At 41.6% G+C, this 25636-nt stretch overlaps 1 protein-coding gene across 7 annotated transcripts in view; it reads left to right on the top strand.

Moving 5' to 3' along the window:
- Positions 1-25636, top strand: part of UNC13B (unc-13 homolog B) — a 206048-nt gene that overhangs the window by 51264 nt on the left and 129148 nt on the right. For 3 of the 7 annotated variants that reach the window (XM_042028642.1, XM_042028641.1, XM_042028640.1), the window contains exon 1: positions 15461-24228. In XM_042028642.1, coding sequence (XP_041884576.1) covers positions 15617-24228 — 8612 coding nt within the window. In that variant the 5' untranslated portion in view covers positions 15461-15616. Of the gene's footprint in view, positions 1-4577; positions 4614-10808; positions 11032-15460; positions 24229-25636 lie in introns of those variants that run through there. The other 4 variants (XM_042028644.1, XM_042028643.1, XM_042028646.1 and 1 more) reach the window with 2 other exon arrangements.

The raw sequence follows: 25636 nt of genomic DNA, 5'->3' as shown, positions 1-25636 counted from the left end.
TACGGTTTTTCCATTGAAGATAAAATTAGGTGGCACTCTGCCTGATCATTTTTACTATGGTTACTAAGGAGTTGCACAAGCTTGTAATAACTTAATGGGTACTCTCGATGATTTGATGGTGATCCAAGCCCTGCTTAAATTCTCAGATCTCAGTCTGATTTTGTTTAGCCAAAGTAAAGGTCGCCAGAAGGGCCATTTCATTTAGTGAAATAAAATACTCAAAAATTTCAGCATAAGCTGAAGGTGGTGAATTGAGGAGCAAGGAGAGCACTTCAGTGTCACTCTCCAGTGCCTGTCCTTGTCTCTGTCAGATCCTTTTAGCTCATTTGCCTCCTGTGCTTTCTCATCTCCTTTTGTTCGGAGGCCTTGGCCCTCATCTGGAGTGTTCCAAAACTGAACTGGAAATGGTGGTACTTGTTACGAAACCTTCTTTGGCATCGTGCTTACTGGAAACTTGACTTCCTTCTAAAAAGCTATTCAATGTATGTTTTGTATTTTAGAAGGTTATTCCACTAAAATATCACCTTTTTAGTTTTGGAAAGTACACTGAACAGTGGAAGAATGTAGATTTTTATGGAATCTAAGATCTATTCACACTATATTGAGGGTATTAGCCAGGGGGAAAGGAGGTTTATTAAACCTAGGAAAAAAGAGCTGACCAGAACATTTTTCAAATGGTACTTCATCAGAATCAAATATACTACCTGGAGTTTAGTTTGTTTTTATAAACTTATTTAGATTATTTCCATTTGTGCTAAGCTCATAACAGGAGGATTAAATAGTTCACAAGCATGACTATAAGCAATGGACAGCAGCAAATGATAACGTTCTGACAGGGATAGTCGGTCTCAGCCAATCTCAGAGGCTTGTAAACAGAAATGAAACAAAATGGCACACGGGCAGTAAAATTAGACTGCATTAAAGACTTGGAATATTCTGCTTTTTTACAGTGTCCCTGCTGATCCAGGCTTGACAGTGTGAAGTGGGGAGGAGGAGTTCCTCCCTGAATAGTTGCATAACTGAGGCACAGAACAAGCATATGTTATATTCAGCTAACAGTGAGAACTTAGATGTGCTTTGCAAAATGTGTTAATGACAAAAACGTTGTAGCTTCCAAGACACCAGGCTGCTGGCATTGCTTAGTCCTTAATTGGAGGTTTATATGAAACCTCATTTTTTGAGTACTGAAACTTACAAATACAAAATAATGTGATTACCAAGACACACACAGTTGGTATTTAAGAGCACATGGAGTGACTAGTCTGACTTGTCTGTATCATGTATTGGTGTATGTTGTTGTATGGTTTTAGAATTACAACTTTCCGTTTTCTGTCTGGACTCTTGGTGTTTCTAGTTCGAGTTTGTACAGGTTAAATTTGTTCCCAAAGGTGATCTGGAAGGGATTTTTTCTTAACAAATTGTGGTTATATGTATTATTTTTATAGAGCAGAAAAACAACTTGAAAAGGCTAAAAAGAAATTCTGTTTTCATGAACCTTCAAAATATCAAGACTGTCAGCCCAGGTCTTCTGCGATTATGCTGAAGGACTGAGATATATACTGTTAGCTCCTGAATCTTAAATGAAGCAGCATATGTGTTGAGTCTTTAATAAAGTCATCTTTTTTTCCAAAATGTTAGACACTAAAGTGAAGTGGGTGTTAGTAAAAACAAACAAAAGCGGAGTTTTGAGCTTCTGGCTGAAAATCCCTTACTCTCTGTTACTGCATCTCTTTCTCTCTGCTCCTGCAGCGTTACCTTCCCCAGTGTATAGCTGTAGCATATCCTGGTTCTCAGTTTGAGAACATGTGTAGGGTAAGGAGCTGCTGTCTAAGGGCAGCTGCTCCTCTCCTCACCCTGCCGTGCTTGGCATTGACTGCTATTTGCCTTGGGTGTGGAAAGTCTCTGGGATTTTCATGCTGTTCATAAGGAACTTGGTAGTGGTGAGGTGGACAGGTAAGTAGCTGGCATTGTCAGTTGGAGGACTCTTTTATCTATGGGAGGTGGTAAAGCTTCTCCTCCAAGGACAGAGCTTGTAACAAAACAATCCAGGAGGGTTGTTTTAGCATTTGGTTTTCTCCTTGTTGCAGTTTCAAACGATGACTAGTGTTGTGCCAACCATGAGGCCTTTTCCTGTCAAAGCAGTAATGGTTAGGAACATTCTCAGCTGGTTTCAGAGGTCACTTATTCCCTCAATACAGACTGAATACAGTAGTTTGTGCAGAGGCTGGGTCTGGGATTTTTATCTTTGTGAAATCTGGAGGACATAAGGTCCATTTCCTCTGTGGTTTTTCTGATCTGCATACCAGCTTTGGAAATTTATAGTTACCTTCTGGTGTTTCTTCCCCAGTTGCTCTGGGGTTTTATATGTGCATTCATTTATTAATAATGGCATGCATTTCACTAGCATGTGGCCTGATTGCAATAATGCTGTATCACTACAGTTTTTCTGGATCTTTGATAGTAATACAAGCTGCAAATGTTTGAATGTTCCTTCCTTTGCCTCTTACTGTGCACCTGAGATACAGACATTGTGATGGAAGGATGTGCTGGGGTTGCTATTACATGTGTTAGTGTCTTGAGATTTGCAGGAATGGGATACATGTAAGCTGTTGTTCAACTGCTACATTAATAGGAAATTGTCTTTAATGGGAACTCTTGGTCACAAGAAATTAAAGTTCAGTGCAGAATTCTGTCAGCATCTTGATCTTTTTCCTCAGTCCCTTTTCCTATGTCTCTCTCCACTGTTTCTGCTCTTCCTGCTTCTGGTTTCCTACCCTTTCTCCTCGTTGTCTCCCCTTTTCATTTCTTTGCCATGTCTTTACTTTTGTTTTCTTTGCCGGCTTGGTTTTGAGTTCCTCTTTTTCCTCTCCTTCCCCCCTGAAGTAACACTCACATGTCTGTCAAAGCTGGTATTCAGGCTTTTTGTTGTGAAAAACAAGCCTGAGAGGATAGCCTTGTGGTGAGGGTCGTGCCAACACTGTTGGGTGGATCCTGGCAGGTTTCTGATGCATTTGGGTACATCTTCATCTTACCAGCACCCCAGCATTGTCACTCGTGCTGTGGGCCAGAGATGTGGCATTTGTCTTGTCTCAGGCTGTAAATTGCTGGTGCTCGACTCCATGGACTTCAGGTTTTTTCTGTTGTTAAATTCAGCAAACAAGAACTTCTGTACACAAGAGGGGAATAAACCTTTTATACTTCATGGTAACTGCATGTGTTCAGCATTATACCAGTGGTTCTTTCTAAATCAGCACCATAAAAATTGTCATTCAGTTTGTTCCACTTAGTCAGGGCTGCTTCCTTTAATGACCAAAGCAAACATACGTGTGTTACTTTTCTTTTTTTCCTCTCTAACTACTATCATAGGAACCAGAAGGTAATGGCATACCTTTGAAACTCTACCAGCCATAAAAGTGCCACTTGAACCTGAGCAATGCCTGTGCCTGTGCAAAGTGCCACGTGTGTTTGTCAGAGCCTATCCAGGGACCTTGAAGTACTGATGTGTGTCTGAGGGACTGTGTTGCTTTGTAGACCTTTTGTTTCCAAAAAGAAAGGAGCAACCTGGTTGTAGCTCTGATGCATCTGTGTGCCTGGCTGGTAGCTAGAGATGGTGGCCAGGACAGAAAACTCTTGCTTGTTCTCTGTCTACATATGATGAATTTGTTTATTGTCTGCTGCACTTGATGCATCAACTCTCCTGCAAATGTAACTTTTCAAAGCATTTTTTACATGCTGTCTTCAGAAATGCTGGTTCTGAAGCATTTCTTGGAGTTGCAAGTTGTGTGCATGGTTCTGAAGTGCTTTGAGGGCTGTATGTACTGGTTCGTTGCCTCCATGGTACTGAGTATGACCTTGGGATGACAGCATAGGTATTGATAAGTAAAAATTTTAACATCTTACCAATTTGCTGTGCAGCTTTAGCATGAATTTGTTTTCACCTTCAATTTTAACATGGAAAGGTTCGCTTACTTGTGCAGAATTAACTCGTGGTTGTTTGCCTTAGTATGTTGTGAGAGCTCCAAAGCTTTTTACCAGTGTGTATATTTGCCTAACAAAGTACTCTTCACATTGTTTATATGGACACAGTTTTTCATGCTCTTGTTACTGAAGTGATGCTCTCACCACTGGGTTAACTTTGTTCCGGAAAGGGGGCAGAAATGGAAACGTGAAGTGACTTCTGCCACTTGATTTGCAGAGTCTAGCCTGTAGGAATAGGATACTGCTCTAAACTGGACTCTGGTTTCTGAGACATTTGAGTGTACTAGGAAATAACGGTGTTTAACTGCTCTTGCTAGGTTGATTGATAAGTATTTTATCTACTTGTGTTAATAAATGCATGATTGTCTGTCAATTCCAAGAGTTTATAATGATCTTAGTCTTCTGAATGTCTTATAAACAAACTGGACATGAGGAATAAGCCCCAACATAATGTTATATTCATAAAGAAAAATCCCTTACATTTTCAAGCTCACAATCTGTAAGGCATTGTAAATACATGAAAAGTATGCTTGTGGTTTGTTTTTTCTAAGCTTTCTTTTTCCATTCCTATTCTTCTCTGCCATTTGTGTTACATGCAGGCAACTGGAGTTATTTCGGATGGGGAGAGCAGCTGAGTACGTAACAGTTTGATTTCTTGCAAGCTTTCTGATCATATAATGATGCAGCATGCTCCAGTACACGGAGAAGTGGAAATATTCATGCATATAGAAAATCTCTTCTGTTGTTTTTTCTTTTACTTTCACTTAGTCTTCGTATTTGTGTAGATGGATGGCTTTTAATTTTTTCACTTTTTAGCTTTGTTTTGGTCATGTTTTAAATGAGTTGCTTGTGTCTTCTACTGGAATTTGAGGACATGATGGCAGAATTGGACTATATTCTTTTCCTGTAAAGGTGGTTCTAGTTTTTTGCTTGTGTATGCCTTTTGTGTTGCTCTTCATACCTGTGCAAGCCCAAATCAATGTTTGCAGTAATGGAAAAACACAAGGAAATCTGTAGTCATTGTCTTACTAAGATACAAAGATATGGTGGAAATATATTCCAAATACTACAAATAGGAGTAAATCTGAAAGAAGAAATTACTGTTGCATCCCAGTGGGGTTGTAAGTGTTGTGTTATGTGCAACCTCAGTGAGACAGTATCATGGCAAAAGTGGCAGGGCTTTGCTTTCACTAGTGCTGACCAGCCTTGGACAGGTGTAATTCAGATACTGCACCTGTCTGTGATCAGTAGAGCTGATGGCACACCTGGAGACTGGTGTAACAACTCCTGGTTAGGCTGCAAAATTTCTGTTCTTTTTTCCAGAAAATGTGCATGAAACGTCTTCACGTTCTGAAAGTGCTGCAGGTGCCAACAGGCATGGCTTCTGCTCAAGATACAGTGTGTGGCTTCTACAGTCTATAGAACATACGACAGTTGATCCATTAGTCTTAAAGGTGTTCCCTGTGTAAAAGACAAGAACAAGAGTGTTGCTTAGGGAAGCATGCAGAGAGAGATCACTGTGACTGCATCCAGCAGGGAGGAGATTCTGCCTCGTGTTTTTCCATTTTTGACATAATGGAATTTGGAAAGGACGTTCTTACTGCTTCTGAGTCTAATGTCCAGCTAATGTTACAGTGCATTTCCTATGTGGACCTGTTCTGCATTTTAGAAGTCTTCCGCTACTGACTTCCCATTTCTTCTCCCACAACATTTTTTGTCCTCCTTGTTCTCCTGTCTTTGATCAAACATAAGTTCTTTATGCATCGGCAGTGTTGATCAACTTGCTTGTGCTGTCAGTGCTGGATGTCTCAATTGTTTATTCTTAGAGGTGTGGTAGGATAACGGAGAGGTAACTAATTAACTTTTTTACACTACTAAAAGAAAGACTAGTGTCCTAAATAGCTTCATCTTCCAGGGAAATGGGGTGTTTAAGCTTTAGTTAGTGAGAGGTCTAGGAGAGCTGTGCACGTGTATTTTTCCTGTTTATCTGGAGAGTCAGTGTGTGGTGTTTTTGCTTTAGAAGGTACTTGTATTCATGAGGCTCCCTCCTTCTCCTTCATCCTTGCTGTGCTGTCCTCTTTGAAATCATTTTAGCATCCTTACAGTCAGGCTTGGGCCAGTGTCAATGGTGTTTCTAAGTGAACTCCATTAGCTTGACAATATAATGAAAAACACACTTCTAGTTGCAACTCTTAAACAGCAGCTGAGAAGGAAGCAGCAGAAACAGCATGTTGGTAGCTGGAAGACTTTTTCCTGGTGAGAGTTTCTTGCAAGAGGAGTGTTGTAGCCCAGACCCTTGTTAGCTAGGCAGAGAGCACTTGCACTTCAGGAAAGGGACATCTTGTACCGCTGACCTAGTTTCATTTTAGGGAAGGGAAAGGCTTGAAGAAGTAGGGTAGATGTTCAAAGTAGTCTTTGCACTTCAGCCTGTCAGTTCTGTTCTTGGCTGTCGAGTGTTTCAGCAGAAGAGTATTTTCAAGTGAGAAGAACAGGATTTTGAAAGCTCTTAAACTGAAGACTTAATATTGCAAACATGCTGTCTTAAAAATACGCTCATTTTTAATGTATTTTTAAGTGATGAGGGCAATACAATGAATTAATGACCTGCAAAGTTGCATTTAAGTAATTTCTCAAAACCTAGGTGGTTTTAGCATAAAAAGATACGGAAGAGCCTCAAAAAACACCCCTGTGCCCTTTGGAGATTTTTTTTCCTTCTTTCTTACTTCAGTGGTCCTCTTTAAGCTAGTATGCATTTTGATTATAAGATTTTAAGAAGTCTATCTAATTGTTAGAAGTGAGCAGTGGTTCAGTAGATGATGGCACAGTAGGGTCTGAGACTTAAGGAAAGAAGCTGTTGGCAGCTATGATGAAAAGAAGTTTAAATGGATGATGGGTGGGAAAGGTGAATTGCGCAGCCCTTGATGTGGAGCTCCAGAGACCTTTGCTGACCTGGAAGTTATTCCTTCAGTTGGTACACTTGATTTTCTTCTACCATTATTAAAATAGACAAAAGCTGTGAAAAGTTCAGTGCTTGTTTGGGGAACTAATGAGGATTTTGCTTTTGTCCAAGATTTTTCTCAAGTTTGTAGAGGATAACTAAGCTTGGGGGACTGGACCTCAGCTCCCAGGGGCTGATGACACATTGTGCTAGAAAAGCAAGAGGCAATTTCAACTGAATACAGTGTTTTGAAAGGAGCTCCTGCTGTGCCTTGGCATCTTAAACAAGCAAAACGACTTCTTCAAGTGCATTCATCCAGCCACCTGAAATAATTTTGTTGCTAGCTTTCCTCCCTGTCCTGAAGTTTGATATAAAGAAAGCTGACAGAGGCTAAAGGGGGCTAGTTGGGCTGGCATAGCAGGACTGTCAAAGTGGTTTTGAGGTCAAGATACTAAAAACTGTATGTGTTCTACCCTGCAGCAGTTGTGTTACAGCTTCTGGGGCCAGGAGTTAGAGGGAGGAATAACAGAGAAGGTATCTCCTTCCTTGATTTTCCCCACTTTGTGAAATCCTACTGTGTGATGTGACTGCCCCTGTGGGTTTTCTTCTTATGCTGCCTATATGCATGAATATTCAATAATGAAACATGAACAGCATGCTTCTACCCTGCCCTTCAGTCTTACCCACAGCTCTCCACACAGTGGGTCCAGTGACAAAGAAACAGTTGATCCCATGAGATCTCTTTGGTATATGTGAAATTTCTCAAACTGGGGTGAAAAATTTCTGTTTTCTTATGTTTGTTGTTATGTGTCTTGTTATTGATTTAACTGGTCTTCAGAGACTGAGGCTAAGCTCCAACTTTGCTTATGGAAGACTTGTTGTATCACCTGTTTGAGGAAAACAGTACTTGAATTTATCACACCATGTGTGTTGAGAGGGATATTTTGCTGAAACACGGGCCGTAATGCCTCCATTTGAAGGGGCGCTGCATCTCCAAAGCCACTTCTGCAAGTTCTTGTCAGTCTCTTAATTAAAATTTAGGTGTCAAGTATGTTAATGAATGGGATCATCACTATATGTTGGCATGTCACAAAATACTTTCTTGCAAAGGAAATGCGTGCTACATGCCACATGTGGGCCAGGTTTTGATGCTTTTGATCAGGCTGAGTAATGTCTTCATTTGAGAACACTTCTGTTAAATAAAGTGAGATTGCTCATAGGGTAGTTGCAGTTCAGCCTGAATAAGAATTTTTTGAGTTGGCTCTTACTTATGAGTCAGTTGAGGATTTCTGTCTGGTATTAACGTCTATGGATGCTGTTAGGTTTGTGGAGCATATGTCAGAGAAAAAACATGTTCCTGCCTCATGGAGCCTTGCATCCTTTAAACATGCCTTAGGGAGGCATTTTGTGTCGTGACCTCAAAGAAACTTCCTCATGCTAAAAACCAGTAAGAACTCTGAGAAGTTTTGGTGTCAGCTTTTATAAACATAGATGCTCTATATGTTTGATTGACATTTAAGCTAATCAGGTGGTTTTGGATGTTGCTTAGAGATACTGTAGTTTTTGTGGGAAATCTTCTTTTGATGGTGCAGAGGTGAGACATGTCTGTTAGCAAATGTCTGGTTAGCAAATCCAGATAGTGCTTCTGCAGCAGTCTGGTTCATTTGGAATTCTCTGAGCCTGCAGGGTTGCTGACTCATAGAAGCAGTGTCCTGCTTCCTAATAACCACAACTGTGTAAGTATTTGCACTCCCAGTATTAGTGAGTCACTGGATTCCGTATTTTTCATCCAGGTAATTGTACTAGTGATTTGTATTTTTTGTTACACGTTCAAAGTTAGCTAAATTGTTTATCCCTAAAGCTGTTGGTCCTGGTGACTTTTACCAGATCCCAAGGCTGTATCTCAATTAGGCTGCCTTCAGCCTCTGCAAGTGCTGTGGTAATTATGCAGCCACAGCTGAAGAACTTTCCATCGTACCAGAGCTACTTAGGCTTTACCTTAAATGACAGTTGCATCTGATGGGACGAAGAAATTAGTTGAGCAGCAAAGTGAGCAGTGCTCTTTGAAGCAGTGTGTTTTCTGACCCAATAGAAGTAATTACTGTTCATTAGATAGTAATGGCTCAAGTGTTGAGCAATCACAATGACATTGCTCAGCTGAGTAATAGCTTGTTATTCTTGTGAGGACAGTGTGAGCCTCGTGATTGACAAATACATCAGCCCTTGCTCTACAGGCTGGAAGTTTGGTGCTCCTCAGTAGGGTTTGGCACCTTGGCATATGAAATCATTTTTGTGCAGTAAATTTTGAATATTTCTCCCAAGCACTGAACTGTGATAAAATTGATGGACACTGTGCTTTTAATAAAGCTGAATACAGCAGCATATGATTACTATTCATTTCTGTTCAGTTGACTAGAGACTGACAAGAACCCTGCAGCATTTAAATTACTAAAAAGCAGGAGGCTTAACTCCATTTTCAGTGTGGACAATCAAAGTGAATTGGTTCCACTTAAGAGTGTAGAGCAGTGCTTTTTCGAGTGGCCTGTATTTTGCAGATGTTTTCTGCTGCTGTTCTTTTCTTCTCTGCCATCCACTTTTGAGCATTAATCTTACTATGTTGTGAAGGAACTGAAAAGATCACCAAGAACAAATTTTACCTCAGATTAAAAAAAAAGGAAATTGAATGAGAAGTATGAGAAGCACCCATGCAAGAAAAGGGGTTCCCTGATGCTGCATTCCATCTGCTTGGAATTTCAGCAGTTTAAATACAGGTTTAAGGATCTGGCCTGTAAAGAGCACTTTCACTTTATTTTTGAGCCTCATAATGAATGACTGTGTAGGACACACCCCACTGGATAACTTAGCAGAGAGGGCTTTAATTTGATTGTCCTTTTTAGGTAGACTTGGTGGCAGAGAGAATGAATAATGGCTGATCCTTATTTTCTTTTGTTTCAAGCATGTTAATGGTGCACTCCACTGCCTTATGGTGTGTGTATTTCACTTTAAGCTTTCAAAGATAACCTTGCATCCTGCACAGCCATACACAGCCATATATTTTTGATACCTTTCCTCACTATAACCTGGCATTCTCCTTTCCTGAAGAATTAACAAGCAGAAGTGTTTCTGCAGGGAGAGGGACTTAGTGGAAAGGAGCTTTTTCCTTTGTGAAGGTTATTATTAGTGTTAAGTACTATACTTAGGCTAATTTACCTGTGTGTGTTAAAGGTAGCCATTTTCTCCTATAAGAAGTAGTGTAAATGTTCTTCTGATTTTTCTACTGAGTACCTTCCGTTGATTTCTCTTAACTTAAACGAATACCTTTACAAAAAATAATAGGAAAAAAAACTGAATTAAAAAAAATATCCAGAACCCCATTAGTTAGGGTTAGGAATGCTGAGAAGAAAGGACAGCATTACAGCTTAAAGGTTGAAGAGTTTTCAGAAAGAGCTCCTTTCTGCAAAGAAGTGCTTTTGGGTTTGTGTTTTTTTTTTTTTTTTTTCTTTTCCAGTATCTAAAGGTTCATTTTGGGAGCAGCAAAGTACCTGAAATTTTGGGTGCTGGGCATTTTTGTGGTTGTTTTTTTTTCCTTTTTTTTTTTGTGTGGGGTTTCTTTCTTTGTTTTAAATAAAGATGTCTTAATCTGCTTATTAGTAATGACTAAAGAGAAATAAACTCCTGTAATAGGAAGAGGGGAAAGGAGGGTGTGGATCCGATCACTGCAGTTCCTTGGTGCACACTTGAGAGAACTGGAGGTTATATCCGGCTCCCAGATGGAGATACAGCCACAGCAGAAATAGTGGCTTTTTTGTCATTCTTCCAAAACTAAACGGCTCCACTGTCCCAGCAAGGCAACTTGAGAGAGCTGTGCCCTTAAACTGCTTTTGTCTCTTAGCCTTTGAAGACGCTGACAGTGCCGTGGATGACCGGGACAGCGACTACCGCAGTGAGACGAGCAACAGCATCCCCCCTCCGTACCACACCACTGTGCAGCCCAACGCCTCCGTGCACCAGTTCACGGGCCCCGCTCGCCTGCAGAAGCAGGGGGTCTTGCGGGATTCCTGTGCTGACTCCCTCCAGAACTATGATCTGGATTATCGGGAGCCCGTGGCCATCAGGTGGGTGCTGCTTCATGGGTAGCTCTCCGTTCCCCATTGTTTTTCCACTGCAGACCATGAAGGTGCTGTGCTTGCAGGGGGGGACAGATCAGGGACTCCGAAAGTCTTCTGATAGGAAAGTGTTACGTGTGTTGTTGACACTGGGATTCTGCCATGAACCAGGAAAAACACATGAGGGTATGTGTTACAGATCTGGCGGTTTAGGGAGTTACCTCTAAAAGATATGCTCAATGTTGAGGTCATTTACTCTTGGTTGTACTTTCCCCTTACCTTCTGAAGGCCAGAGTAGTTGGTAGTTGCTCTTTCTGGTACCATGGCGTAGGTGTGCCTCCCAAGCCAGTGAAGCACCTTCTTACCAGAGTTATCCTATTGGGAGCTTCTTTCTTGGTGCAGATTTATTTTATATTCTGGATTAGCTCCAGTTCTATTAGATCTGCCAAAACAATGTATTTGAGAAGAAAGTTTGTAACAGATTAGTTGTTGGTTTTTTTGTCTTTTTTGTTCCTGTTATCATATAACAGTGTTGAATGGTGTGCTTTCTCCTTAGATTTACTTTCAGCTGTGTAAAAGATAGTTGATTAGCTCTGAATTATTTTTTGACCATAAATCAGTAGTTTCACAAGTGTTTTTAACTTGTTTAAGTGTTGAGCATTGCAGCACTAACTTACTAGGATCAATGCAAGTGAATTGGAGCTGGTTGTGCAAGGTGAAAGTAGAAGATTTTGGACAGTGCTGGTCAGCTTGATTAGAGTGGTTGTGTAGAACAGGCTAAGCAGCTGCTTCTGCCTTTGGTGAGGAAGGAGGAGGAGGCAGCTACTTACGCACTATCACAGTTAGAGGTGCAGAGTTTTGTTTGTATTGTAACTGATTTGTTCTACCTTATCTCCCTTGGTGAGAATGTTCTTGTTTCCTGAAGCCTGAACCTGAATTCAGTTACTCTCATGGGTGACTTAGGCTAAGTTTTTCTCTGCTTGATGTATGATCATTAATGGTAAAGGGTGAAATTTCATGGTAACATCTAATGTTGTTACTGAGGTTTCAAGAATAGAAGCAAATGTGCCAACAAAATGCATTTACTGCAGTGTGATGTGTCATTCCTAGTACTCTATTCCTAGTTCATTAAATGTCTTATATAATCAAGTTATTCCCTTTCTCGTGTGAGTCTTTGCTGCTGGTTTGCCCTGGTAAAGTTGCTGAAGATCTAACTGAGAAGATGTGCTGAGGCTTTTTCTTTATGGAAGAGCCGAGCTGAACAGTGGTGTTGGACCCCCAGTCAGGGGAAGCCAGTGGTGGCTGCATATTTTTGTAGTTGTGTGATTTCTTGGAGTGATGTTGACAATACAGGTAGTTTGTCATGGCTCACTTTGCTTGTAGTTAGTGTGTATGTGCATTTCTATCTGTATCTAAAAGACAAATGTTAAGACCTTCCAAAGAAGCACTGCTGATTTGAATTGTTAGAGAATACCAAGCTGGAATAGATTTCTTTTTCTTTTTCTCCTGATTTCCTGAAGGTATTGATGTAAAAGGATTTGGACTCATAAAATGTACTTAAAAACCGTGAGCTTTGTAGTTTGCTATGGTCTAAAATTATATTCAGTCCAGAAACGCAAATCCTTGATGGTGATCTGAGCATTCCTGTTCCCATGTGCATTTTCCACATGCCCAACAAGATTTTTTGCTGCATATTTAGTCTTAAAACATAAAATATGCAAATAAGCTTTCCAAAGAAGCTATGTGGGATTCTCTTACTTACTGGAAAGGTGTTTCTAACAAACTGGCTGAAAAGAAGCACGTGGGTAGATCTTAAATATTTTCAAAACAAAGTTGTAATGAGTATTGCAGAAACAAATTGTATTTGACTTTTGTTCCTAGCAGCTCTCGGTGCTGTGGACGAGGCAGTCACCTGATGAAATCAGTGTTCCTGGCAGATTGCAGCTGATGGTCGCTGTGGAAATGAGGGCTTGTAGGAGGCTCTCCTGGGCACACCCAGAAGAACCAGACAATAACCTGCTAAAAACTGTCTTGAACTGGGCAAAAGGTTGTCAGTGCCAAAATGCCTCCGTTGAAACTGTCTAACACCTGTGTTTCTTTCTTCCAATATTTGAGTTTGGATTAAAAAGTTCTGCTTCTCTTTATTAGCTGTTACATGTTCCTTTGAGAGAAGTAATTCCTAGTGATGACAAGCAATATTCTTACTTGTCCTTGGAGTGTGTTTTGCTGCCAACAGCCAGTTTGGCTTCAGAATAGCAGACATCTTCCCTTCAGTTTTGGTTGGTTTTTTGTTGTTTGTTTGTTTTTGGGTTTTTTTTTTGTTGGTTTTTTTTGTTTTGGTTTTTTTGTTTAAGCACTAACTTTTCTTTTCAAAGCTCATTTTCTTTAACTGTTTGTCCTCCATGCCTCTCTAGTCTTGCTCTATTTACTTTCAAGGTGATATGATAGCATAGATTCCACCATGAGTGGCCACACTGACCTGGAGTCCAAATCTGAGTCTCTAGATCTGTCAGATCAGTGGCTTACCCTCTCTGCACCTCTCTGCCTGTCTCCCCACTGTTGCTGCTATGCAGTGTTCCCGTGGTACATTTCAGCTGATATTTGCTGTTTGCCTCAGCTGTTTTTTAGGTCTGTAGTAGTTAAATGCTGGGCTGATGTCTTTTTCTCCTTTCATGTGTTGGTTTTCTCATTATTTCTAGTAAATGGGATGCTTTGTAAAAGAGCAGAGGAAACACAGGGAAAGAAGCTCAATTAGAAAGAAAAGTAATTTTCTTTATGTCTAAATTAGCCGATTTTTTTGGTTCAGCATTTGCAGATAATGGCCCTTCAGACATTCATGTAGCTCCCATTGCCTTTAGCTGAGTTTTGGAAGGGCTTGATGCAGTAACTACGGTGGCCCTGGGAATCTTTTAAATATTGTTAGCTTTTAAAAGAAAATTATTTCAATTACTGGCTTAAAATTGTAAGCAAGAAGTGTCGTGTTTTAAACTGTGTATAACAGGACTCATTTAAAGTAATGAGCATCTTTCCAATTAGTGTAAGTTAGCTAGTACTGTTGGAAATGCAGCACTAAAGCAGCAGTGGAAAGTGCAATGACCCATCTCTCTTTCAGGGCTATCCCGTCTGTATCCTATGTTGGCATGCTCCATGCAGCTCTCATGGTGAAGACTTGATTAGCAGTATCCATAAAAATGCCTTTGTGCCCTCTGTGCTTTCCCTTCTCTGGCACTCCTCTTACAGGGTCAGGGACAGACACGCCCTCATGCTCCTTAGTTCTCAGCAATTGGTGATGTGAAGCAAAGCTGCGGTGCATCTTTCAGATGATCATTTTGAGGTTTTTACATCCACTTTCTACCTGTTTGTTTGTATGTAGACTGTAGTCAGAAGCTGTCCTTGTGAGATTTAGATCAAGAGGAAGTTTCCTTGCTACTACTCTTGGGGCTGTTGAACAATCAAGATAATACTACTGACCAAGGGATAGCAATTAAATCCAAAATCCCAAGGGTCATTTACTTGGGTTTGTAGGAAGTGTCAAATTGTTTCACAGCTTAATCCATTCTCCCACAATGGACAAGTATGAACTGTTGGATCTGTGCAGATCATTATAAATTAGAAGTACAGATCCTGAAAAGCATCTGAGGCTTATGATGGGCTAATATCCAGTGCCAGTGTTTTGTTTTGCCTTCTGGTCCAGTAACAGCTCTGAGAATCTTAATTTTGTGTTGGTAGGGGCACCTCGAGGCCATTAGCTACAGCAAGAGCTCTCCCAGCAAAGAGGAATGGTGAAATAGCTGAAACTCCTCTTGTTGCTGACGCCCACCGTTTGCATTTTGTCCCCTGTTCTCACTTGCCTGGAGTCCAGTGACTCCTAAGCCTCCAGTTGAAATCTCTGCTCTCTTGCCACCCCTGGGAGACACAGGATCCCTGTGTTCTTTATGAATACTGCTAGAACAAAGTCTATAGCCCAGAGTGACCGAAATGCAGGAACAGGGTAGTGGAATGGTGCGCGTGGGCACTGTATCTCAAAGTAGTCATGTTTCTGCAATAAGTGGCTTCTTTTCAGCATGCCTAAAAAAGCAGCAGCAGAGTACTGGTACAGCCAAGGCTGTGTGCCCTCACTTGATCACAAAAAGCTGTTCTCCCTCAAAAAGGCATTTCTAAATTTTGTGCAGACATAACCGATGGAATCTTATAACCCAAGCTGCTTTTTTTGACTATTTGATTGAAATGTAATGGTGTTAGATTGGCAGGTTTTCAATTTTGTTATTTCTGAATGTCTCTGATTTTAATTTTCATTTATTTAATGCATGTTTTTCCATTACTATTTTTTCTGTCCTTTCTATAGCTTTTTAAAAAATTGTTATTTTCCCTTCCTATTTTTTTTTTTGCTGCCTCTCTTCCTTTCCCTCCCACTCCCTTTATTTCTCATCTTAGACAAGGATCTCTAACTAGAAATGAAAGAGTCAGGATCATTCCATTTGACACTGAAGATGGAGAAGAAGAACAGGATAGTAACCATGAAGAGCTAGGAAAACTGTTAATAGAGGAGTTCTTAGAAAAAACTCATAAAACTAGAAATTGGCATGAGAAAAACATGAAAAAGATGCAAACTCTCTCAAAAAGAGAAAATTTCAATCACTGTGAGAGATCAAGGTGCTGTCAAGATGTGTATCTGGGGTCAAGGTCTGTAGATGTCCCTAGATATCCTCAGGAATATGATACAATTGACAGAAGAAGGAAAAAGAAGCTGCGATACAATTTTGAAGAACGAATAAGCCTACAAAGTAATGGAGGTCTGCAGTTTCCTGGGGAGAAAACAGTTTATTTCAATGGTGTGGCAGCTGGTTCTGAACCCACTGATGATTTCCCAGTATATGATAGAATTGGAAAATATATCAGTAACTCTGAAAGTAAGGAACGGTTGCCTGCTTATCCAGACCCAGTCCTGCGTCCATACAAAAATGGGTTAATGGTTAAAAGTGGCAAGTTGCCCAACAAGCAGGGGATGAACCATGAGGACTCACTTCACCTAAGTAACACTGAGGACATGAAACACATGGGGATGGTAGAGAATACTTTTGTGCCTGTCAACGTCCTTGAGGAATTTGACAGCAGTGCTTCTGATGAGTTCCAGTACTCTCCTGTTTCAGATGATGAAATGGAGGAACTGGATACACTTTCAAAAAGATGGTGTGATTCTGACATCAGCCATTTGAGAAACATAACTGCTAATTTCCCTGCAAATGCAGGTTCCCAGTTAAAGGCTAGCTCTGATAAAAACCATAAAACTAAAGAGAGCAAGCGTGGTCATTCCGTGCAAGACTTAACACTGTCTCCTGTTGAAGAACCCAATGAGGAGTACATAGACACGATGGATGAACTTCAGTGTCTGGTAGAATCAGTCTCTGAATACTTGGCTGAAAAGGAGGAAGAAATCAGCAAATTTGGTACATTGCCAGAAACAAAAAAAAATGTTGAGAGTGTGCCACTGAAGCAGGATAATGCTGATAATTCATCAGAAGATAAAAAGTCTGAGCAGACCAAACATCCTGCTGCAGAGGAGAGTACCAAAGGCAAATCTGAATCTCTTCCAGACTTGTCAGGTGTGAAAAATACAGTGAATTCCCTGTTCAGCTCTTTCACAGAGAAGGTGGGGTCGAGCACAAAGCAGCTCACAGCCTCTGTTGAAAAACTTGTTTCTTCCACTCCAGAAAATACAGAAAACAAAAACTCATCAGAAGGTGGAATCTTGAATGTATTTACTAGTAAGTCTAAAACTGAGAGTTCTTCTTCTGGAGGGGCAGCAGATAATAAATCTGATGCCAAGTTCTCCATTCAGTCTTTGCTACTATCCCAGGTGAGCAGTGATAAAAGAGCCCAGAACACAAACTCCAACAAGCCAGAAGCCGCTGAGACAGACAGTAAGGCTTCTGCACCACATCCTCCCCAGCAAATGCAAGGAAATTCTGCCGACAGCCAGCAGAACCAGCATTCAGTTGTGAATTCAGTTCTAGGCATGTTTAATCCTTTAAAGATCTTCTCTGAGAAGGAGGTGCCAAAACAAGAAGTCTCAAAAGAGGAGCGCACCAAGGACAGCCATGCTGTCAAAGCTGAGGAGGCAAAAAGGAGCGAAACACCATCTGGACAGATGTCAGCCAGGACCAGCAGCACTGTTCCAGAGGCACAGAAAAGTGAGACTAGAAGTGAGGCAGAGGTAAATGCAAGTAGCAGTTCTGTGTCTTCGATCTTTGGCAGGCTGACAAACTCAGTCAGTTCCTTCAGTCTGAAAGCCAATCTTGACGGTCTCTTGGCTCCCAAGCAGCAGGATGTGCCACAGAAGCAGCCAGATTCGCATCCTATTACAAGTCAGCCAGGTGCCACTTTGGTAGAGGGTACGCCCACTGCCAGGGAGCAGTCTCCTGCAAATCGCTCAGAGGATCAGCATCCTGCAGGCCATGGACTGGCAAACAAGCAAAACAGAGGTAATGTGGAACCTAAGGTACAGCCTCAAGATCAGGGTACAGCATCTGAAAGCTTTTTCAACCCACTCAAAAAGTCTTTCAGTCAGTTGTTGCTTCCTTCTGCTGAACAAGGGCAGAAAGAAAGTACCTCTGAACATTTTAAAGGCCATAAGTCTGTGGAGGATGTAAGACAAAATAGTTCATCAAAGGAAGACCACACATTTCCTTTCACTGGAAAATTTCCTTTTATCAGTGGGCTGGGTTCTTCAGCAAAGCAGGAACAGAGGAATGAGAAGGGAGGCTTTATTTCATCGTTATTTAAATTTTCTTCTGCAGAAAATCTAGCACCTACACAGGACCAAAAAAGTCGTCAGGGTTCTAGTGGCAGTTCTTTGCATGAAGGCAGAAACAGTAATTCAGGAAGTGCTGTTTCACTAAAATCGAGCTCAGTTCCAAGTTTATCAGACAATAAGGAGGAACTTTTACGATGGAGAAACATGAATAAAGAAGACCTACCTACTGTCCAGGTAAACAGAGAAGAACACCAGGAGAGTGCCTCTGTTACCCTTAAGGCCAAAGAAGAGCAGCAGAAAGCTAAGAGTACTCAAGAAGAACCTAGAAATGTAAAAGGAGGACTGATGAAAGAAGGAGTAAATGCAGCAGACTTTAGCAAAGGCTCAGTTGAATCCACCTCTTCAGCCAAAGGACCAGAAGTTCCAAGTGGAGATGATACTCAGAAGAAGCACACACCAGGTTTTCTTTCTGGGTTTCTTCACATTTCTTCCAATGAAAACACAGCCAATAATCAAGACTTGACTGCTAAAAGCGAGGGTGATAGCCAGAAAAGCACTTCTCCTGGATTATTTTCTGGCTTATTTAGGTTTGCCTCAAGTGAAAACTTGTCTGAGTGTAAGCAAGAGAAGGCAAAACCAAATTCTCTGGGCTTCATGAAGCTTTTTGATAGAGGTGAGGATTCTAGCTCGGAGACAAAACCCAGTAATTCTGGAATGGCTTCTGACAGTCAAAGCAGCACTGGAGAAAAGCAGGAATCTTCCAGCTTCTTAAAAAATCTGCTGCCCAAACCAAAGGAGAGGCAGGATAATGTGAAAACAGGGGAATCTTCCACTACCAACCACTCATCCAGTGCAAGAGTAAATGAAACAACTGAGCCCCATGTTCCCCGTGGTGGGCATCCTGTGCTCCCTGAGGCCCTAAATCTGCAAGCCAAGGTACAGGACTTATCTGGAAAGCCTGTAAATAGTAGGCATATTCCTCAACAGGATACAGAATCTAGAGTTCTTCCTACTACTTTAAACAAAGGATCAAATGAATCTCTCAATTTGACTAATAAAAGCTATAACCCTATGGAGCAGTACTCAGCTTATCAGGAAACAAGGAGCCATTCTAGCTTTGAATGGGAATATGAAGTGGGGGGACTGGCTGACATTCATGGAATAGCAGTACCAGTTTACTACGTGTTAAACCAGAACTCTGTTCTGCCCCCTCAGTTCTTGGACTGGCCTGAAAATGATGTGGTAGTGAATCTCTGTAAAAAGGATGGGAATGCAAATGTGATGGATTGGCAGACTAATGCCAATTTTGATGGACAGAGTTTAGATTTAAGTGCGGTATCATATGAGTCATTTGACCAGTTAATGTTTCAAGACATTTATTTGGAAGAAAACGATGCATGGACTGCTGATTCTCTCAATGAAAGTTACAGTAACTTTCCACCCTTTGAAAGAGACAGCAGTTACTCATTCGAAGAGTTGCCCATGGATTTGAGCTACTCCTCTGGCTGTGATGGAACGATGTGGACTCTAATTGACCAAGAGACTTTAAGTATGGATGAAGGGTTAATGTACTCATCCTATAGCCGGGAGTATCAGGAGTGGATAATGATGCTTGAGCAGGGTGTGTGGTGGCCATCAGAAGATGGTGATTGTGGATACTACATGTACAGTGACAGCCAGTATGTGTATTCCCTGCTCACTGATCCCACTGGACAGTATGTCTATGTGTGTGCTCCTGAAACTGACTCCTACCTGAACTGCTGGGATTATAATTTCCAGATGGATTCCATTCCAAGAGCTGTACTAGAAGACAACACAATTGCCGTTTGTGGTTTCAAAGTCCCTCTTGGCAGTGAAGATGAGCTATTTTGGTTTGCTGAAGAAGAGTGTCTAGATGATTATACAACAAATAAACCCTTGGATTTGTCAGTAGCTTTGCAGAGGAGCGACCAGCTAATGAACATGAATTTGGAAACTTTTTCACAAATGTTTGAGGAGTCTATTTATTATCAGAGAGAGCAGCCATTAGACTTCTCAGGTTATAAACTTCAAAAACTCAAAGTAGATTTCAGACCTGAGAAGGAAACCCGGAATCATTTAGAGGAGCCTCCGTTAACCCTTGATCTCAGAACACATTCCAGAGTGGCTGTCAGTAAATCGCTGAGTAAGGAAGTCCACACCAAGGAAGTTGATAAGGCTGTCCCTGTGACGACTTCTGGGAGCGGGTCATCAGGATTCTTTGGATTCCAGCTGTTCCAGTCTACTGCTAAAGCTGAAGAAACTTCAGCATCGACTGAAAGAGTAACAGAAGCAAAAAAGACTGAGGAAGATAAGAAAACACCAGTGAATAAAGTTAGCTCCTTATTTTCTGCTTTGGGTGGACTAATTGGAAAGTCTACAAGCCCTGGCTCTGAGATATCTGAAGATTCTACCTTGAAGAGAACAGACACACAGTCGATATCATCTGAAAGTAAGATTGGTGTTTTATCACTTACACCAAATAAAAAATTAGATGAAGAACAAGTAGGGCAGAAGTTTCCTGTTACATCAGAATCGAGAAGAAATACTGCGTCAGAACTTAATTTGGAGGCTGCTAGAAATGAAAAGCCAGAATTACACCAGACTGAAAACATCCATGTTAAAAAGCCAGGATTAACAAGATCTCCTTCTACACTGAGCCAAACTGCTGCGGATGGCAGGCCCATACGAGAAGAGAGACCTGTTAAAGCAGCACCAGCTTCCAGGCGTCTTGAAAGGCATGCAGCCATTAATGAACCAAGTCAGCCACACCCAAATCAGAGCCAACCAGCCACTGAGCCTGAGGAGACATTATTTAAAAGTGCTCTGAAATTGTTCAGTCTTGGAGAAGATTCTCCTGCAAGCTCAACTTCCAGCAAACCCCAATCTTCTGGATTTTTTGATTTCTTTAAAACACAAATAAGCAAAGAACCGCAACCATCAGCAGAACTGGAGAAAAGGCAAAGTAATAAACCAGAAGAGGTGAAACAGCCAGAACAGAAGGAAACCTCTGGCATCTCATCTTTATTTGGATCCCTCGGAGGTATCTTCAAGGTGGAGCCTGTGTCTTCTCAACCACCCTCAAGTACTACGACTCTGCCAAAACCCAGTAGCAGAACTGTGGCTGAGCCAAGACAGAAACCTGAGAAGTCTGGGGGTCTTCAGAGTGCCAGTATGCCATGTCTGTCCTCCACCCCTAAGGAAGGGGTGAGAACTGAAGGCATGGACAAGCATGTCTCTCCTAGCCCCAGGATGCAAGTGGAACAACAAAGCAAAAAAGCTGTGGAGGAGTCTCCTGAGAATAAAAAGGTGCCTCCTGGAAACGTTTCACAGAAGCCAGTGGGTGCAGGTCCCAGAGTAAGCCGGCTGGGCCAGCCAGCTGGGCAGCAAAGCAGCACACCCACGGTTACACCAAAGCCACAAGGAGGTCGTGTAGGAGACACAGCTAATCAGGCAAAACCAAAGCCAGACCAGACACCCAAAGAGTCGGGTTTCAGTTTGCCATTCAGCTTCTCTGGTATCACTGCTCCGAAATCCCAGCCAGCCAGTAAGAGCATATTCTCCTTCTTCACTGGATCAGATGAACCAAAGCATTCACCACCTGCTGCTCCTCCTGCTAGTGGGAAACAACAGGAAACAGAGGGGCTGTTTCATCTGCCCTCCTTCTTCTCCAGTGGTCCAGCTCCTGACAAGAGTGTACCTCAAAGAAGTACTAGTTTTAGCTTCTTCAGTTTGTCATCATTTTTGGATGAAAAGCCACAAACTGCTCCAAGACAGGAAAAAACAGCTAAACCAGTGAATGCTAAGCCACATATGAAGCAAAGTGTTTCCACCAACTCTGGTGTCAAAACCAGCAGTTCTACCAGGCAACAAGATGTAGACAATAGAAAAGAAGTTGATGACATTATTGCAGCAGTGACTGGCAAACAAACGTCTAATGACCTCGTGATCCCAGAAAATAAATCAGAAAAGCTGGCAGTGGAAAATGCAGAAAGTATTGCTGCAGTAGCTGAAGAGAGTGGTTTAGAAAAGCTTCCACAGACCGCTGGAGAGAGTGGCTTAGGAGAGCTTCCACAGGCCAGTGAACAGAGTGACTTAGGAAAGCTTCCACAGACCGAGGACAATGCAGTAACCAGTTTGTCTGCTCCTGGTCCTTGCCTTCAGACTTCCACTGTGCAGGAGGGTTCTCAGGATGAGCAGAGTATTTCCCTAGGGCTAGAAGATGCTTTGGGTAACACAGAGAAAATGGACAGTGTTGCATTTCCTACTGATGAAGAGCTTTATTCTTCCAAAGAGCAAACTTCTGAAAAGGTTGATCATAGTGTGGCCTCAGGTGATAAGATGGATTCCCAGGGTCTATGTGACTTAAATAGTATGAGTGACATGAAAAATGAAGTGGTCTCTGAAGAAGTACGTGTACGGAATGAGCTGCCAGAACAAAAAGTACCTGTACAAACGGACAGACTACAAGGGACGCAACAGCCACATGTTCCTCCTAAAATGCCAGAGGCACCTAATTTGCAAAGCCAACCAAAGGAACCTGAGAGTGATAAATCGGTTCTGGATTCTTCAGCTGAAATGTTTTCAAGTTTCATGACAAAAATGAAACCACCTAAAACATTTTCTGGTTTCTTTTCTCAACCTCAAGCTGCTGCACCTCCTTCTGCGCAGAAGAGGAGCTCCTCTTTCTTTGGTTTCTCATCCCTCCCAAGTGGCCCAGCACCATCTTTCACAAATGATATATTTGGCATCTTCAAAGGTCCAAAAGAATCTCCAAAAGAGATGCCTCCAAAATTCACCCCTAAACCTCAAAGCACTAGTGTGAAGGATGTCACTGGGTCTGTTCCAGCAAAAGACTCTAGGGAGAGTGAAAATACAGCTGCAGCCAGAGAGTCTAAAAGAGATGTCTCTAGCTCTGTGAAGAAGGATGTAGTACCTGTTTCAACAGAAGAGAACTCCACAAAAGAGTCTTCTATGAAAACAGAAACTGAGGAGAAGAAGAGCTTGGAAACCTCTAAAGAGGAACCTTTGAGGGCTGCTCCAGAAATGGGAGTGTCTAGTGGGAATGCAGCCCTCGAGGTTCTGCAGCAGGATAGTGAAGCACAGTCCTCTGAGGTGGTAGATACTCAGCCATGCCAGTCTGATCTCAGTGGTGCAATTGATGCAGTGCAGGCTGAGGCCACTGACCAGGCTGATGTAGGTACTTACGAACCAGATGTGGGGTCTTCAGGTGTAGCAGAGGAAGAAGCTGCTCCTGCAGACAAGGAAGCCACTGACATCCTTCACACTGGCTCTACTGATGAGCTTGTGCTGGAAGTGGAAGTCCAAACTAACAAGGCAGACACAAGCCTTTTGCAGTTAGATGAGAGTGCTACATTTGAGTCAGAGCCTGCTGTTACAGGGGATCAGGCCGATGTTGGTATTGATCAGCAGGACTTGATCAGTGGTAATAACAAAGAACTCACAGCTCTAGCTGATGAGCCCAGTGTTCATCTGCCTCAGCTGAATGAAGAGAAGACAAGTGAGGTAAAACAGCAAACTCCTGAACAGGAGAAACATTTAACAATTGATGAGGTGCCTGCAGAAGGGATAGCTTCCAAATCTGACTTGGAGAAACATTTAACAGTTGATGAGCCGCCTGCAGAAGGGATTGCTTCCAAATCTGACTTGAAGAAACAGGGTAAAACTAATAATGTTGCTCCAGATACAAGCAGTAGTAAACCTGTCTTTGAAATACCGAACATACCCAGTTTGCCAAAATTTGGCTTTATGTCATCTGATAGTGGAAAACCTTTTGGGTCATTCTTCTCTCAGCAGCCACCTTCTGCTAATAAAGCAGGAACAGATGAGGGCCTTGTGTCCAGTTTTAAGAAGCTCTCTATGTCTCTCTTTGAAGGAGGTGGTGAAGAAAAGGTGAATAAGCCAGAGAGTGCCCAAGGAGCAGTATTTGGGAAAAAGCTAGATTTCTCCTTTCCCTGGCAAAAAGACATCAAGGAGACCTCTGCCAAAAAGGAACCACATGTACTACCACAGGCTTTGTCAAAACCAGATGACAAGGTGTTAGGAACAGTCAGTTCAGAAGAAAGCTCAAAATCTGCAGTCTCGGATCAAGTGACTGATGCAAATGTAGAAGTAAAGTTGTCTTCAAAGCAGGCTGCCGCTGTAGACAATGAATGTTCTGAAGAGCCATCTGGTGCAAGCACTGTTGATGATACATCCAACAAAGAACTGGGAGAAAACCTTGACAAAGAGTCAGAAGATCGGCAGAACGTGATTTCAGGTGAACTGCAGAAAGAGGATCAGGCAGAGGAGCATGTGCTGGACAAGCCTGAAGAGAAAGAAACCGGGCTTGATTCTGCTTCTGATGGAGCAGTACTGCATCCTGACACACTGGCTCCAGATCTGCATAGTGTGGAACAACTGAATGAGAAAAGGCTAGTTACAAATGAGGCATAATAAATGGGATTTGACCATTTATAATGCAATGCTGCAGCAGTAGACAGTGGCCTTGGTGTCTGATGTTTGTAGCTCAGTCCCAGTCCCTACCTGTTGTCAGTGTTTGTGGTATCACTGGTGGCTGTCACAGACAGTATGGCAAACTGCAGTCACTAGTTATGTGCAAGCCTTTAGACTGTTTTCTCACCTTTTCCCACTCCTTTTCTGTAAGTGTAATTGAATTTCCCATGTTGTTATAATGTGTCCCACTGAATGAGATGCTTTTAGTGCTAACTTCATTAGCCTTTCAGAAGTTGTAGTCTTTGTGTGTTAATTCTGCTGCATACAATTCACTTTGCTTTCTTGTTTAGTGATAATAATACCACATTTGCTAAGAAAAAAGTAACAGGTAGAATGTATTGGTAGGAAGGAATGTTTTGTTTTCAAAATGCAAGGTCAAGGCTTTTGATTTTAGAGAGAAATTTAACTTACTGATGACGCATTATACAACTACTTAGGTTGATTTCACATTACTGGAGATACTAAAACACTTCCAGAAATATCAGTGAAGGTATTCTAATGCTTGGTCTTCCTAAAATTGGTGCAAAATTTGTTTCATGCAGTTATGAAAACTACTAGGGGGAAGTATCAGTATTTCATGAGTCTGTATTCAGTCCTGTGCATGTGCTAAGTTACAATTGCCCTTAAAAATCAAACCAGAGACTTGCTAAACTTACACATTTGTGTATAACATAAGTGAAATTGTTCCCCTGATCATACAGTTGCAACTCTGCACTCACAGAACTTCCTGGCTCCAAATGCTCCTAAGACTGCAAGAGAAAAATATGAGTGTTGCTTAATTCTTGGCCACAGTTTTCCTGACTGCATGAGAAATTTCCATCTGCTGTATTTTGTTTGAGGATTCTAAGAATTCAGTCCTTAAAGGGGTGTCTTGAATCACAGCAGTCATACCCCTGTGATGCTGGGGGATTATATATAAAATAAATTATTGAGAGAGCTGTACTGGAATGAGACATGTGGCTTTCATTTGAAAAATTGCTCCACTTTTGTAAAAGGTTGTAAATTGAAGGTCTTGACAGTCTTAATCTTGACTGCAACATATTTTATCAGAGACTTTTAATATATAAAAATAAACTTCAACCATATTTTTTAGTAATAGTAATCGTAAATGGTTGTGATAAAGACCCCAGCTGCAGCAAAACTGCAGAAGACAGAAACACTTTCACTTTGAATTGCTGTGTTTCCATTTTTATTCCTGTCTGGTTATTAGAATGTCTTCACTGCAGCTTCTAGCTGATGTAAGTAGTTGCAAGAAAGGCTGATGTATAGAGCATATATTAGTGTATATATATGTATTTATATACACAAAAAAATGTATATATGGTC

Source organism: Corvus kubaryi, unplaced genomic scaffold, assembly GCF_017639235.1.
Source record: "Corvus kubaryi isolate FWS band 111438036 unplaced genomic scaffold, C.kubaryi_AGA036_p1.0 37308, whole genome shotgun sequence".
Taxonomy (NCBI): Eukaryota; Metazoa; Chordata; class Aves; order Passeriformes; family Corvidae; genus Corvus; species Corvus kubaryi.
This window is presented reverse-complemented; position numbering and strand designations above follow the sequence as displayed.